Source organism: Antedon mediterranea, chromosome 6, assembly GCF_964355755.1.
Source record: "Antedon mediterranea chromosome 6, ecAntMedi1.1, whole genome shotgun sequence".
NCBI classification, from domain to species: domain Eukaryota; kingdom Metazoa; phylum Echinodermata; class Crinoidea; order Comatulida; family Antedonidae; genus Antedon; species Antedon mediterranea.
The window spans coordinates 26,545,047-26,560,482 of NC_092675.1; the positions used below are offsets into that span (position 1 = coordinate 26,545,047).

The window sequence follows — 15,436 nt, forward strand, 5'->3', positions numbered from 1 at the left end:
TTATTTCCAGGGGTTATTTTCAACAGTATTTTTCTCAAATTGACTAATCAAAATATAACTTAAGTTACAGTATAAATATTTTTTTAATTCAACTTGATAAAAAAACACACATGAATAATGATGCTCTAAATATTTTCAGTAATTTTCATTAAAATGAAATGATTTTATTATCTTTGCGCTGAGTTCGTTCGATTCTATTCTATTAATTTCAAAATCTATTTTTATCATCACTGCTGGTATTTTGAAAAGGGGACCAGGATGTTCATTTTGATAACGCTAGAAATAACGGATGACAATGTCAACAGTGATGTCACTCATGATGAGACTTGGCAGAAGATAGAGAATGACAATGCTAAGAGGATCGGAGCACAGTCGGTGATGACGAAGAAATATAAATGAGTAAAATGTAATGTTGTTCGATTTATATAGCGCTTATTTATACAGTCAAAAGATTGTACCAAAGTGGGAAGAAATTGTCGAATTGAGAATTGTGATGGCAAGGATTTTTGTTTATCAATCTAATCATCCGTCCTCTTGCTTGATTGATTTTTTTCTCCTATTCTGATTTTCTGTCTCTTGATACCGTAATGATTTTAAAATTGGATCACAGACACTGATTCCTGAAGGGGTGTGTCCCAATAAATTATATGTATTATACATTTTTTTAAACATAGACAAGTTTTAACATTTTTCCAACTAGTAGAAAATCTTTGGAGTGACGCCTATTGGTAACAACTGAGCTGTTGCCCTTTTTGATAGTCCTGCGCAATGAAGATGTTTGTCGTTGTACAATTGCGTTTGCAAATTATCAAAATAAAATTAAATAACACAAATCATGTTGTTGATGAAAGAAAAATGAGGACGTTTTTTTCATTAACGAAAAACAGGCTGATAGCCGAAGACATTATTAATATCAAAGTGATCGGGTCATTGTGTAATCGGTGTAAATTAGTTATGACGTCAAACACGCTGTCGAGATTGTGCGCATAAAGCTAATTAGTTGTTTTAGTCGAGGATAGGATCGTCTAATTACAGATTAATCCATTGCCTCGTAACCGTGAGTATATTATTTGTGAACAGGTCCAGCACATTAAAAATATAATGGTCCTCTGAAAAAGAATCAAAATGGTCAATTTGTCAATAGGTCACTTTAAATAGTTTATTCACTAGGATAACAAATTGGATCGAAAAAACAAATATTTTCCTAATACTAAGGCCTATAGGTATAAAATTAGAAAAAAACGTATATCCTCCACTTCACCCGTACAACCGTCATTTAAAGGGAAATGATTCTGCCTGGAAGTCAAATTTAGTTTAATATTTAGGCCTAACAGTTTATTTTCTTTTTGTTTTGAAAAGCAAAACAATGATGTTTGTTTTTTGCGTAGAAGCAACTATTAGACCTAAAATACCTATTCAGCCTTGACTAACAAGAAGCCCTATCACGAAATTAATTACAGTCTAGGCCTATATATAGATATTAATTGCTATAATTGATATAGGCTTAATGGCCATCTGACATGGTGCTAAACTAAGTGTTAAGTTCACATGTTCACAGTGGTCATTGTGCATGGGAATTGAACACTAGACCCGGGACTAGACCATCCAGATAGGCCTACAAAAGTCAAGCAGAATAATGAAACTTCATCTTAGTCGACCGTATCAGCCGCATCAATTAGATACGTCAACTCGGATCAAATAAATAGTAGGCCTAAGAATATATCAAGTGGGTTTTTTTAATACACATCAACGTTTGTAATTGTAATTCCTTGTTACGATAGATGTACAATTAGCATTCAATCTAACCGTGATATTTTTTCGTGGCAAAATGCTACCAATAATCAATAATACAGAACACATTTGCCGTTTAACTTCACACCCCTTTGTTTTAAATGGATCAGACCATGATTTCCCACATGAAATATGAACCTGATCATTATGATTGTCCTTAACATAACCTATACCATCGGTACGATCGTTGTCAGATATATTTTATTTCATCTTCCTCTTGCAGGTAAGTAGTTATCATTATAATATTATTCGTGAATTATTAAATGTGTATAGGCCTATACTAATCGCTTACATCGTGTGCTTTTTGTACGTAATTCTTCTCAATTATTTCACTGACAAAGGCTCTCTCTTAACATAAAGTTTAAACTTAGCAGAGAACAGCGAGTTGAGTTGCGTAATATTTTAATTTCTCACACAGAACATGCAATAGACCTAGCGTGTTTACTCATCAAAACATAAGCCTTTTGAATAGGCCAAATGTGAATTGTAGGCCTACTTCAATACATTTTTTAATTAATATTTCATCATTTTCATTGTTGTTATTATTATACTATCGTCAATTACACTATCAGTCATCATCATCATCATTATCATTATTATCCACAAATCACTGCTTAATAGTTTGTCATTAGTCGGTACAGCGGCCTATATGTACGGAGTAAAACAGATCGTCGGGCTTCGGTGTGTTCGATACCACTTACAGAATATCAAGCAGGTAAGAGAATAACTGAAGAATACATTGCCATTGGCCATATGTTAAGTAATTCCATAAAATGTTGCTGGCATGCACGGTTTAAAAAAATAATACTTGATTTTGAGTGTACAATGTTTAATACTAGCCTACTAACGCAATGTTTGGTTTATCCATGGTTTATCAGGCTATTTCATCTCGTTATACGTTGTTACGAGATTATTGTGAGATAGTCTATTAAATCAGCATATTTCTTTTTTGCGTTTCGGTGCATGGTACGTCCCTCCACCCCCACCCCATTTCTTTAAAACAAATCAAAAATTCGATTTCAATTGTAACTCACGAGTATCCCTCATTGTAATTATATAGTCCCTTTATAATCTACCATAGTAATATTAATACCATCAAAGGATTTTCAAAAACAATGCGACGTTGTAAGGAATAGAAAGCTGGAAAATATTAATCTTCTCCTACCAGAACCTCCCGTGACCAGAACTGTTATCCTTTTAGTTCCGATTGTCGTAATTTCGTCGTCGTCATCAGATCAGGGACGCAGCCAAGAGGATAAATGGGGCCTAACATTTTCAGAAATAATAAAAACTAATCGGAGTTTGAGCGGTTGCCTTTAAAATATGAACGTCGATTTTGGATGAACATTTGACGGGTTATTCTGGGATTCTGACCGCTGCTGGACGAGGCTCTCGCTTGAGATCTGCAGGTGTTCGATTATTGTTCCCATCACACCATGACGATTAGACAGCGTATGAAATGTGCAACCGTCTTGACACGTTCATTGTACACGTTTTTGGTACTTCTTGACGGGACACGTCAAATAAGATGCCTACATGTCTGATCGTTGTTAAACTGACTAAAACGATCGGGGGACCTGGACGGCTCTGGCCCCATCGCAAGAAGCTCGCAAACCAAGTACTATTCTAGTTGACTGCCTCCCACCTCGAATTTAGCGATGGTAGCTTTGCGGAGAACAATCAGTTCAGGTTGTTCTGGTTATAAACATATCACAATTTATAATAAACACCACCAATAGCCACTGCAGAGCTTGTACCAATCATAAGGGGCAATGCAGGCTTAGTATTACCCAGGCAATCAATCAATTGGTTTCTACCCATGGATCCGGTAGTTGGGGTAGAGTACCCCACCGCACCACCACAACCCATCAAACTTCAGTGTTTTTTAATCCTCTGAATCCAATTTTAGTTCGTTAGAGGCCTATTAACATAAGTTAACAATAGACGATAAAAACAATCATTAACAAGATATAGGCCTACCATGGACCTATCCTATCATCGTCATCGTTATCGTCCGTAAATCAGGCCCAGTAGACGTCCTACTTAATTATGATTGATTGATTATTTTCTAAAATAAATGCGTTTATTTCGCTTTGTCACGTATCCTACATCATGTCTAGAGGCCTAATGCCTGCCTTCTTATTGCATCATTCTGTCGGGTTTTTTCTCTTGTTTTTTTTAAATTTATCATGATTGAATCCGATCATATTTATAAAACTGGCTGATATCATAATTTGTGCCGAGCGAGTCATAAAGATATTAAATATTCAACGGTAGAGCATAGACAGTTATGTTTTACTGGAAACTGCGCATTAATGTAGCCTATGTCATAAATATATTACGAAGCATGAGTATAGTAACAATAGTCGTATGTTTTAATGATTATGTGAAATCTAAATGTTATACGCTACAATTAATTATGTTAATGTGACATCGTGGATAGACCGTATACAATAGTGGAACCAGACCCTATTACACGGGTCCATGAAATACAGTATTTTTTGTTGTTACGTACATATTGTTTGTGTGCTTGGTCTAATCGTTATTGAAGTGTACCATGCGTTTGTGGATCAGCTGATGTGATATGAGACGAACGTTGGTGATTGCATAAGAAAAACCCTGGCGTGACAGACGATCACGTGATCAATTTGTGAATGAAAAAAACTCGTACGATAGATGCACTATGCAGGAATTGTAGTGTACAACTGTAATTCGTAGATTATGCTAGTTTGCATATCATCACCGGCGTATAAGTACTACACTGAAGCTTTCGAATAATAATAATAGCTATTCAAAGGCTTTCATTATCTTTGATTATTTAGCAGCAGCATTTAAAACTGAAATTGTAGGTTTATTTTGTTTTTTTATTTCGATATAATTGTTTGCTTAGCCTAGTATTTGATAATTGTATTTTGCATGTCATCTGTTTTATAGAATGTACGTTCATTTTTGTTTGCATTTAGTGGATAATTAATTTGTGGTTTATGAATTAGCTTTGCATTTGTATGATACGATACTCTGTCGGACGAATTGACTATAATATTTAGCTTATTAGGCATACTGTAGTAGGTTTGTGTATAAATTTGATGGGATTATTCAGTGTATTAGCATCTGTTTTCTCACCCCATTTCTTATTATGGGCCTGGAATATAATAAATGAATATAAAATAAAACTGACTGTTTTTTCTCTGCGCTCTCCATCGATGGCTGTAAACGTACGTGGCCTGTCACCTAGTGACGACTTATTATTACCATTCCTACCTTTATCCAAGGCAATCTAAAGCCCGGCGCACACTAGGCCTAGGCTAGAGCTTCCGGCTTAGCCAACATGATGCTGAGCTTTGAAGATCAAAGGGTTTATCTGTGGCTGCGACACGATCAGTTCCACTACCCTTTTTTAACAGATACCACCGGCGCGCGGTGATAATATCAAAGGACTGTTAAGAGTGGCCTATTTTGGCAAGCCGAGCTCAGGTGGTGCCCTGTAACGTTGTATTGGTTGTTTGCTTTTCAAACGCTGGCGCGTAAGCTTGGAGGATTTTTTGGCGAATAGGCCTACATACATGGCGAATTAATAAACCATTAGACAATTATTACGTAGGTAACAACGGTCCAAGGCGGAGGAAATTCAACTTCTGCGCATGCCCACATCAAACTAAACTGCCAAATTCTCGACTACACAGACTATTGACCAATCAGGTTACTGGATTAAGATCAGAAAGCTGACGACAAGCAAAAGAGGCATTAGGCCTATACTAAATAACAACAACCAGCTAAATTCATTCGTAGACAGGCTACTTATTTACAATTATTTGGCTTGTTACAATATATGTCGGCCTACATGCATACACTGGTCTTCTAAGTACAAATCTTTCTTCGTATTTATGTCGTTTGTTTTATGTTTATGTTTATTTGCCATCATTCCTGGAAAATTAGATTCACTGGAAAAAGAATCAAACGCAATCGAATTATTTGCGCGTGTATAGAATGAAAAGAAGGTCGGATTTTATACCTCACGCGCTAGCATCCATGCAGCCAAGGAAAATCTATTTATTTCCACAAAAATAGACAATCAGCATTGTATGGCATGGAATAGAATAAAAGAGGATCCGTATTACACAAGAGAGTCTAAGGTAAGAAGATTTGACCAACCCCAATAATCCGCGGCGCTATTATCATAATCTTTGTTCGAATTTCTAGGAATCTATTTAGGCTTAGGCTAGGCCTAGACATTTATTATTCCAAATGCCTTGTTTGATTAGCCTACTTGTCTGTGTCTTTCAATATCTCCACAATAAAAGCGAGGACGTCAACAAATCATAAAACGACGATCTGCTATAAACTGATTGTTGGTTCCTGGTTGAATGTCAGAGCGTTTTTATTTGCGATACCATTTATAAGTTTATTATTTTATACTTTTTCTTAGGCTATAAATTTATAATAATATAGAGATGCCACCACGGAATCACAGCGAGCGGACAGAGTTGTCTCCGTCAGCGGACGAAGCCATCGAAGGAATTGATAGAAAACAGTATCAGAGAGACATTGTGTGGCGGAATGTTTTCATCATGGGATTAATTCATCTTGGTGCTGTTTATTCCTTCCTGTTTGTGACATGGAAATGTCATTGGCTTACGTTAGTATGGGGTAGGCACATTGTGATTGTAATTATACATTATCTAAATAGTTACCTGTTTATAGCGAATTGATTATAACGTCATTTGATTTGATTGGACGCGAAACGTCGCTGTAAAGCTTGGTTCCCACTAGCACGCAACGTAAGGACGTAGACGCAACGCAAGTGAAGTGACCAATCACAAGTGATGGCTTATTCGCTTCTGATTGCTAAAGCTTGGTTCCCACTAGAACGTAACGCAAGGACGTAAACGCAACGCAAGCGTTTTAACCAATGACAAGCGAAGTTATAGACAGTTAGCAATCACAAGCGAATAAGCCATCGCTTGTGATTGGTCAATTCACTTGCGTTGCGTTACGTCCTTGTGTTACGTTGCTAGTGGAAACCACGCTTTACTGTCTATAACTTCGCTTGTCATTGGTTAAAATGCTTGCGTTGCGTTTACGTCCTTGCGTTACGTTCTAGTGGGAACAAAGCTTTATGGAAACCAAGCTTTAGTTCCTACTACTTTTTAGGTTCTTGCGTTGCGTCCAAGTGAAAATTTAATCAAGCTTCAATGGCCTATTTTAAGTATTTTGTAACGTCGTTTATTGCATAACAATTAATATTAAAACAATATGTATTATTTTTCTTTCAACAGCTGTATTGCTCTATTTCTTGAACGGAATTGGGATAACAGCCGGAGCCCATAGGCTATGGGCTCATCGAAGCTACAAGGCTAGGTTTCCGCTCAGAGTTTTTCTTGCTGCATGTAATTGTTTGGCGTTCCAGGTACGTAAGTTCCCACGCACAAAGGACGCAACGCGAAGATGCGTCGTAAATTAGTTTGTGATCATCAATAACGACACTGTTTCGGAATCCATCGCGTGATTGGTCAAATTACGTTGCGTGTACGTCCTTAAAGGCCTGTGCACACCGAACGCGAAGCCGCGAAGCGTCATGCGTCACGCGTCATTCGACGGATCGCTTTGAAAGTTGAATTGTCATGCGTCTATTAGTTTTTCTTGTCGGTTCCCACTAAACGCGTCACGATGTGCTTGCTAGGCCTAGGAGATAGTGTGTTGGCCAATACAATGCTACATTTAAAATAATCAGAGAAGATGACTCTGAAGTATTTCCTATGTAAGTTTAACCAGAGAAGAGTTAAATTAAAATGTAATTTAACTCTTCCCTGGTTACACCAATCACAGTGTTTGGTTTTGGTGGGAAAATGTTATCCGTTTCCAAAGCCTGAAATGTGCATGATTGTATGTATATATCACAAGGACAGAAGAAGATGTATCCAATATCAATACAGTTACAAGAATTAAAGCATTTATTGCATGTTGATTACACGTACATGTGATCTGCTGACTGTATTTATTAGTGGTGTTACAAATATCTTTCAACAGAGGTTATTATAACCATATAAAACATTTCATATAAACACGAACTGGGAATCTTCCTGGGTTTGTCATTTTCAAATATAAACTATAGGCCTAATATTAATGTAAAGTTTTCACATTCATTTTCTAATTATTATTAAATATTATATTATTCATGACAAAACATACATTTTTTTTCTCATTAGATTAAATGTAATAAATATCCCAAACTCATATTTACACTGTATATTATCTTATGACTTTTTCACATAAATACACTTATTGAAATAGTGAATCATTGTTTTTAAAGGTATCATTAAATATCAACCAGATTTTCTTTTTTACTACTCCTGAATACTTTCGCAAAATAATATCAAAATAATAAATTTAAAATGTATCATCCCAAAAAAAATGAAAATTGAAGAAATATTATTATTGTTAAAAGTGAATAACTAACCCTAAAGTGTTATACTGTATTACACACAACGAAAATGTTTTAAATTATATTTTCAGGAAGACAATATAATAATCTTTTCCAAAAAATGACACTAAACTTAAAGATGTATTGTCCCATAGAATCATGAAAAATGAAGATGATTAAAATCAAATTTGAATAGGACATTTTGTAGTTTTAACAAAGTTAATCACTTACATAGAAAAAAAACCCCAACAAACTTATGTTTTCACTTATAAAATGAAAAAAATTCCATTAGCTGGCAGCCAATTTGACTATTTTTTTAGTATTGTAGTATAACAAAACATATACATATATTTCCATGTGTTCTCTATTGCTAAAAAAAGACATTCAGTTCAGCTTTCCTTCTATAAACACTTAATAAATACCAGTTACAGTCCAACTCCTCCTTAATCTCTTCCATTTTTCTATAAAAAAAAATGAAACAAGTATTAAAAAATTGCTATAGTAAGGCATATTGCTCAAATCATTTTTTCTGGCCAATGTATGTCACCAACTGACATACAAATTTGAAAAAAGTCTATACAAACCTGTGTCAGCCTCATAATTGCCAGTCCACGTTTTTTAGGAGCAATTGCTCTTAGTCTTAATTCCATGGCAATATACTGGCCGCTTAAACTACTAGCTTGGTCATTGGTGGAGTTTGTAACGCTGGTAATAGCCTGAAGGATCCAATTTATCAATGTTCATCTAATTGACCTAAAAGAAACAAAAACAACAGTATTTATGTATTAATTAATATTATTACTACTAGGCCTATCCTAGCCTTACAACACTAGGCCTAAATCAACTAAATATTAGGCCTATAAATATTAATTAATAATAATAAGTAGCCTAGGCCTAGGCTAAACCTAGCCTAGCCTAGTACTGTACTCATTTATTTGTAGGCTTAACCTAGGCTAGGCCTGGCCTAGCCTACTAGGGTATATGAGGCCTAGCTAGGCCCCCGCTAGGCCCTAGTATGGCCTAGGCCTAGGTAGGCTAGAAATAGAAGGCTTGCGAACTCACTTTACAAATTGATCTCTGAGGCGTTTTAGGCCTAGTTTTTCTGGCATTCTTCTACACACATGTTTGTCTGAAATTATTGTCTTCATGCATTAATCCTTATGTTTCTGTCTGTGTATGACTTACTTCCCTTATCGTAAAGACAAGAAGAAGGGTAATGACAAATTATTTCCATAAAGACCTCGCTCGTCAGCCACCATTTTTTTGCCGTCGGTGTCGTCGATGAGAGATATTCCTGACTTCTGATTGGTTGACGAACGCAAACCGCGCTCGCGACGCCTCAAAAAGTTGACCAAGGTTCAACTTTTGAAAATTCGCATGCGAAGCCTTCGCTGCTGTCGTTTTCAACGCGTTGAAGTTGAAATTCGACTATCGTACACTGTTCGCTTGTATGTTCACACTGGAAGCGTCCGTCGCCTGCCGCGTGCGTCACTTTTTAACGCGAAATTCGCGGCTTCGCGTTTGGTGTGCACCGACCTTAAAGCTTGGTTCCCACTAGAACGTAACGCAAGGACGTAAACGCAACGCAAGCGTTTTAACCAATGACAAGCGAAGTTATAGACAGTTAGCAATCACAAGCGAAAGCCATCGCTTGTGATTGGTCAATTCACTTGCGTTGCGTTACGTCCTTGTGTTGCGTCGCTAGTGGGAACCACGCTTCACGTTGCGTCCTACGCGTACACATGACCTTTGACACGCGTCTTCAAATTGGACGAAATGTTTCGAGCAACACACGATGGATAGACGACGATAACAATTTCGTACAGAAAACGATAGAAATGATATAAACTTTAAATTCAAATTAACGTTTTATTTAATAATGTGTGTACAATTAAAAATGCAAAAATACAAGCATAAAAGTCATATACTGGATTTTTCTGTTAGTCATAAAATCATTTATAACCAATAAACAGATAAATAGACATGGCTACGGTACACAATGGAGAATAGGTTTATGGTTTCCGGATCTACATATGGCTTTCCGATTGCGAAATCCTTTTGTTTTTTCATTACCACATATGCCAGCCAATCAATTATGCAATGCATTGTTATTAATTAAAGGAGCTACCGAGAAATAATGCGAAAATGAACAAGGTGAAACGATAGTTGGAAATGCCAATAAAATACGTCGTTTGCAAGCAGAACATTTTGATTGTTTAATATATCTCTTCCCTTTTTTGTTTTCGTTTTCGTTTTGTTTTCTTACCTTACCTTAAATGCTATTGGTTGCGATTTACGGGACCATTATTATTGAGGAAATAGTTTTCTATAAATGATCGAAATGTTTTTAAAACTTGACAATATATACCTATTGCGTGTATAGGCCTATTTACCGTTTAGGCTCTAACGTCAAAGTTTGATATTATAGTACATGCCTGACAATGGCAACAAAGTATTTGATTAAACGGTCTACCAGCAAAATTATTTACAGCAGTGACATAAATCTGTTTAATATAGCTAATATAATAATAATATTTAGAATACTAGACTAGTGAATGTAAAGCTTTGTCTATACTATCACACTAGTTTGGCAAAATAAGTGCATTATGGGCATTATACGTTTTGTCACATAAAGTTCAGTACGGTAGTATATAGACAAAGCTTAGCGCGATATTCTTCTACAGTACAGTGTGAACCACTGTTAAGGGTCTTTCACACCTGTTCCGTGCGCGCCGGAACAGGTGTGAAGACCCTTTAAGGGGACAACTTTTGGAACCTATAATAGCGATGTCCCCATGGATATGGGTTGGTCGTAGTGTTAACACATGTTTTCCCGCGTTTGTCTGTAAGTGCTTAAAGAGATGGGCCTATCCCCTGAATATGAGTGTCTCACAAAGGAGGGATTCTATAAATATTGGTATGACACGCCATGTGTGCCAACAATTTGTTATGCTAATATAGTACTATAAATTACGATACTTAAATTTTCTTACTTTATTTGAAATACAGAACAGTATATATGAATGGGCACGTGATCACCGAGTGCATCACAAGTATTCCGAAACTGACGCTGATCCCCACAATGCAAAACGTGGCTTCTTTTTCTCCCACATCGGTTGGCTATTGGTTCGAAAGCATCCTGACGTCGTATCTAAAGGATCTCGACTTAAAGTGGATGACCTTTTGGCAGACCCAGTTGTAAGATTTCAGAAAAAGTAAGAATTTAAATAATTGTGAATCGTCAACATTGGCGTGTTTAAATATTGTTCAAGAACAGAGGAGGCATTTGTGATTTCCTTTAATTTGACTGTAATTAGACTTGAGTAGATGTGAGTGTAGTAGAAATAATTTGAGAGCATTACAGATAATCCATGCTAACATGTGATTGCGTGAATCACTTATGTACGTGTTTCATAAATTATGGTTTAGCATACCCACGTAAGGTTTTATTCTAACGATCGATAACAAGGTCCTATGAGTAATTTAAAGCATTAATAGCATGTGCAACAAACGGCAGAAATATATCGATCCAAGTCTGTCTAACTTCGGTACAGCATCTGCAATGAGTGGTAATTTCGCACACAATTAAGTACTATTTCGAAATTGCGACTTAGTACTGGTTGGTAGCCTATGTCGACATTTCGACATTATAGTTTACTTCAGCCACTTCCTCCTCATCTTCCTCCTTTTTTTTTTGTGTATGTGAATTCTTGCAAAAACATGTTTAATCCACTGATTGAGAACACCATCTTTTCCAGTTTTTATAATATTGGCATTTAGGGCATCCATTTTGAAATTTACAATTTTTAACATTATTTGGGCACTGCGTTAATTTTATCTATTTAGTCATGGAGAAGTAATTTGCCTAACTTATTTCTCCATGATTTAGTATTGCCAAAAATGTTCGACTGGATTACGCCCTCTACTAGATTACGACCGCCGCAGTGTACGATTATACTGTAATCATAGAGCACATTTAACATTAAGACGGGACCAGTTACAGTTAAACGTCCATTCTGAACCACGGCGAACAAGTAATTACAACATTACATAGCCTACTTTATTTAACTTTAAACACTACAAACTTTATAATTTTAAACATTAAACATTAAATTGTTTTATTTTACAGGCACTATGCAATCCTTATGCCAGTTCTGTGTTTCATTTTACCATCACTCATTCCAATATTGTGGAATGAATCTTTATGGAACGCCTACTTCGTTGCAGCAATTCTACGTTATTGTGTAGCTTTGAATTGTACATGGATGGTTAACAGTGTCGCTCATTTCTGGGGAACAAGACCATACGATAAGTAAGTACCCCCTCTACGACCAGTCGAATTAAGATTATTATCATGCCTTAAATGTATCGTTTTGCCCATGGCAGAACAAAGTCTACTCTCATTGAGGTAAAACCATGTACATAACAACACTATAGGTTGTACAGCGACCTAACATATTTTTACATTTTATTATACACAACACACGTTCTTTACAAACCAGTGCCCATTTAGACACATAAACATAAGAATAGGCCAAATAATATTTGTGGCTCTGTAGGTTGGTGGTTTACATCCTGGCTTACCAGGGGTTTTGGTTCAAAACCGTTTTTCCCGATGACCGTACCCATACAGCGTCACTACCTAAGCTGAGCTGTTTGATTGGCGAAACATGACCTTGCTTGTTGTTGGATGGCGCTACAATTCGAAGAATGAAAATAATACAAAACATAATTTAGTTATCTGTATCATTTGTTTACGTCCATTCTAATAAACGATTATCAAAACACAAAACAAAACATTGTTAATATTAATTTGTTTAATACAGTATTTTCCTTTTTAACGTATGTTTTTTTTTCTTTTATCTAGATACATCAATCCGGCACAGAATCGTTTAGTAGCAACTCTTTCTATCGGAGAAGGTTGGCATAATTACCACCATACGTTTCCGAGTGATTATAAAGCAGGCGAGTTTGGATGGAAAATCAATATGACTACGATTTTCATCGATACCATGTACATGTTAGGCCAGGCCTATGATTGCAATGAGACAAAACAACAGCTTATCGACGCCCGTAAGCTACGTACAGGAGTCGCAAGTTAGGCTGTATCTGACGTCTCCCAACTCTACGTAGGACCTAAAATGGTGTTTTTAGGTGACCCACCATTAACGGTGGAAGGAGGACTTATTGTGATTGTAGGGAATATTTATTAAATTTTGTTTGGATTTTGTTTTAAGGATAGGAATATAGAAACTTTTTTTATTTTATAATTGTTGCATGTGTGCATACTGTAGTTTCTGACCTGTTAGTGTTAGTAACACCATCGACAAATAATTCTCCATGGTAACACTACAGTATTATAATCAGTACTAGGCCTATATTTTATTTGGATATAGGAGGCCTAAGTATATCAAATGCCGTAAATGTTTAAAACGTATTTACATAAACCAATTCCTTATAACTAATATTATATAGATATTTTATAACGAAGTAGGTCTATACAAAGATATATACTTTTTACCGAGTATCACAAGTTCCCCACCCCACCCCCAAACAAATTCCTACTGAGCTCTAATTGGATTAGTAGGAACAGTATATAACATAACAAAGAATAGACACACTAATTTATTAATATAATTTTGAGTCTTTTAAATTTATGAATTGTTTATAAAGGAGGTTACGTACAATTAAGTTATGCAAGAATTGATTAAACTAATTAATGTACATTTCCATCGTTAGTTGCTGTCTTAGTATGTTATTGTTAATGTACCTTCTATTCCAATAATGCACAATATGCCTAAATGCACAAACACTCGCAAACCGCAAGCGGACGGCACCAAGTAAACCGAGAAATATAGGCCTAAATGGGCTTAACAATATTTGTTTTTTTGGAGAGAAAGACGAAGTGCATGCGCCATTATTTTTCTAATCTAATCACAATCGTCAGGCATTGAACTGTATTTTTTATCAACAGATTACCATTGTATTATCTTTGAATTGTTTGTAAAACTTTACTATCTAACATCTTCCTTATGTGAATGACCGGTGAGTGCTAAGAATAGAAACGGGTGTATAAATATAGAAAAATAACATAATTATATAGCAACTAAACCCAGTTTTGATAAGAGGCGTGGTGGATATGATATATTAAATTAATACGGGTGTCATATGATGGCCACATATAAATAGCTTTCATTCTATTAAAAGTTCCAAAATAAACACCAAACATTGGTAATGCAAATAATAAGCCGATTGTGGATAAATACTGATAGGGTAGGCCTACTACTATAGACTAACTGGAGCGTTACCCAATATTCTAAATACGGATAGGGTAGGCCTACTACTATAGACTGACTGCAGCGTTACCCAATATTCTAAATACTGATAGGGTAGGCCTACTTACTATAGACTGACTGCAGCGTTACACAATATTCTATTGAAAATCTCTCAAGTTTTTCAAGGACCAAACTAATGCTGCACGTTCACTGTACTTTTCTCAGAGGCATAACTGCTTATTTTCTCCATTAACCAGCTTTAAAAACAATTAGGTAGTTCAAGCCTTAGCGAGCGTAGAAAACAATTACATCTTAAATTAAACTTATTATAAATGTTTATCAGGTTTTTAGTACTAAATGAATGTTCTAAATTTCTTTTTAAGAAAAACAAATGGATTAAAAACTTAGTTGGTAAAAGTTACCTTAGCAGTTTTGTTCGTTACACGGACAGTTTCTTCAGAAGAATAACAGGCTGAAAACTTTACTATCCGTTTTTTATCCAATTAGTTTGTCAAAAAGAAATTCTAAAATACCGACTTTTTTTTCTTTGTACAAAAATTTGTAAAATACATAAACCATGAAATAAACGTCCTTCTTGTGTTTCACCATTCAATAATAGAATAATAAGAATGAGATTGATAGATTTGAATACGTACGTTGGCAAAGAAAGACATAGAGATAAACTGTCCAAAGTCACTGAAAGATCGAGAGCTATTAATGCTACAGGTACAGGCATAAATTTCAGATGTAATATTTAGTTCAATATACATAAATAAAATTGTGTATTAGAACTTTATACGACGAAAACAAAAATTGGCCATTTCTACTATAAAAGCTATTCAGAATAGAAAGTTACTGTAGATTGATTCCATTGTTAATTTTTTTGGCAGATAATTTTGCAAAACATGCTTCAGTCCAGTGGATGTCATTATTTGAGAAGGGTAGTAGA

At 35.6% G+C, this 15,436-nt stretch overlaps 1 protein-coding gene and 1 long non-coding RNA gene across 5 annotated transcripts; one reads left to right on the forward strand and one right to left on the reverse strand.

The window, feature by feature from the left end:
• Nucleotides 1-1,965: 1,965 nt before the first annotated feature.
• Nucleotides 1,966-14,964, forward strand: LOC140051862 (stearoyl-CoA desaturase 5-like). 4 transcript variants are annotated; one of them, XM_072097191.1, is made up of 6 exons: nucleotides 1,966-2,014; nucleotides 6,218-6,438; nucleotides 7,068-7,198; nucleotides 11,222-11,427; nucleotides 12,342-12,524; nucleotides 13,080-14,964. In XM_072097191.1, exons 2-6 carry the CDS (start codon nucleotides 6,243-6,245, stop codon nucleotides 13,312-13,314), a joined length of 951 nt encoding a protein of 316 aa, XP_071953292.1. In that variant the 5' UTR covers nucleotides 1,966-2,014; nucleotides 6,218-6,242; the 3' UTR covers nucleotides 13,315-14,964. The 4 variants fall into 4 exon arrangements, with proteins under 4 accessions (XP_071953292.1, XP_071953294.1, XP_071953291.1 ...); XM_072097193.1 differs by lacking the exon at nucleotides 1,966-2,014 and adding an exon at nucleotides 3,981-4,636; XM_072097190.1 differs by lacking the exon at nucleotides 1,966-2,014 and adding an exon at nucleotides 4,688-5,924.
• Nucleotides 7,480-9,465, reverse strand: LOC140051864 (uncharacterized). Its single transcript, XR_011845556.1, has 3 exons — nucleotides 9,275-9,465; nucleotides 8,797-8,965; nucleotides 7,480-8,673 (listed from the first exon to the last, which is right to left on the reverse strand). It is a non-coding gene; the product is annotated as an uncharacterized lncRNA (long non-coding RNA).
• Nucleotides 14,965-15,436: the final 472 nt, after the last annotated feature.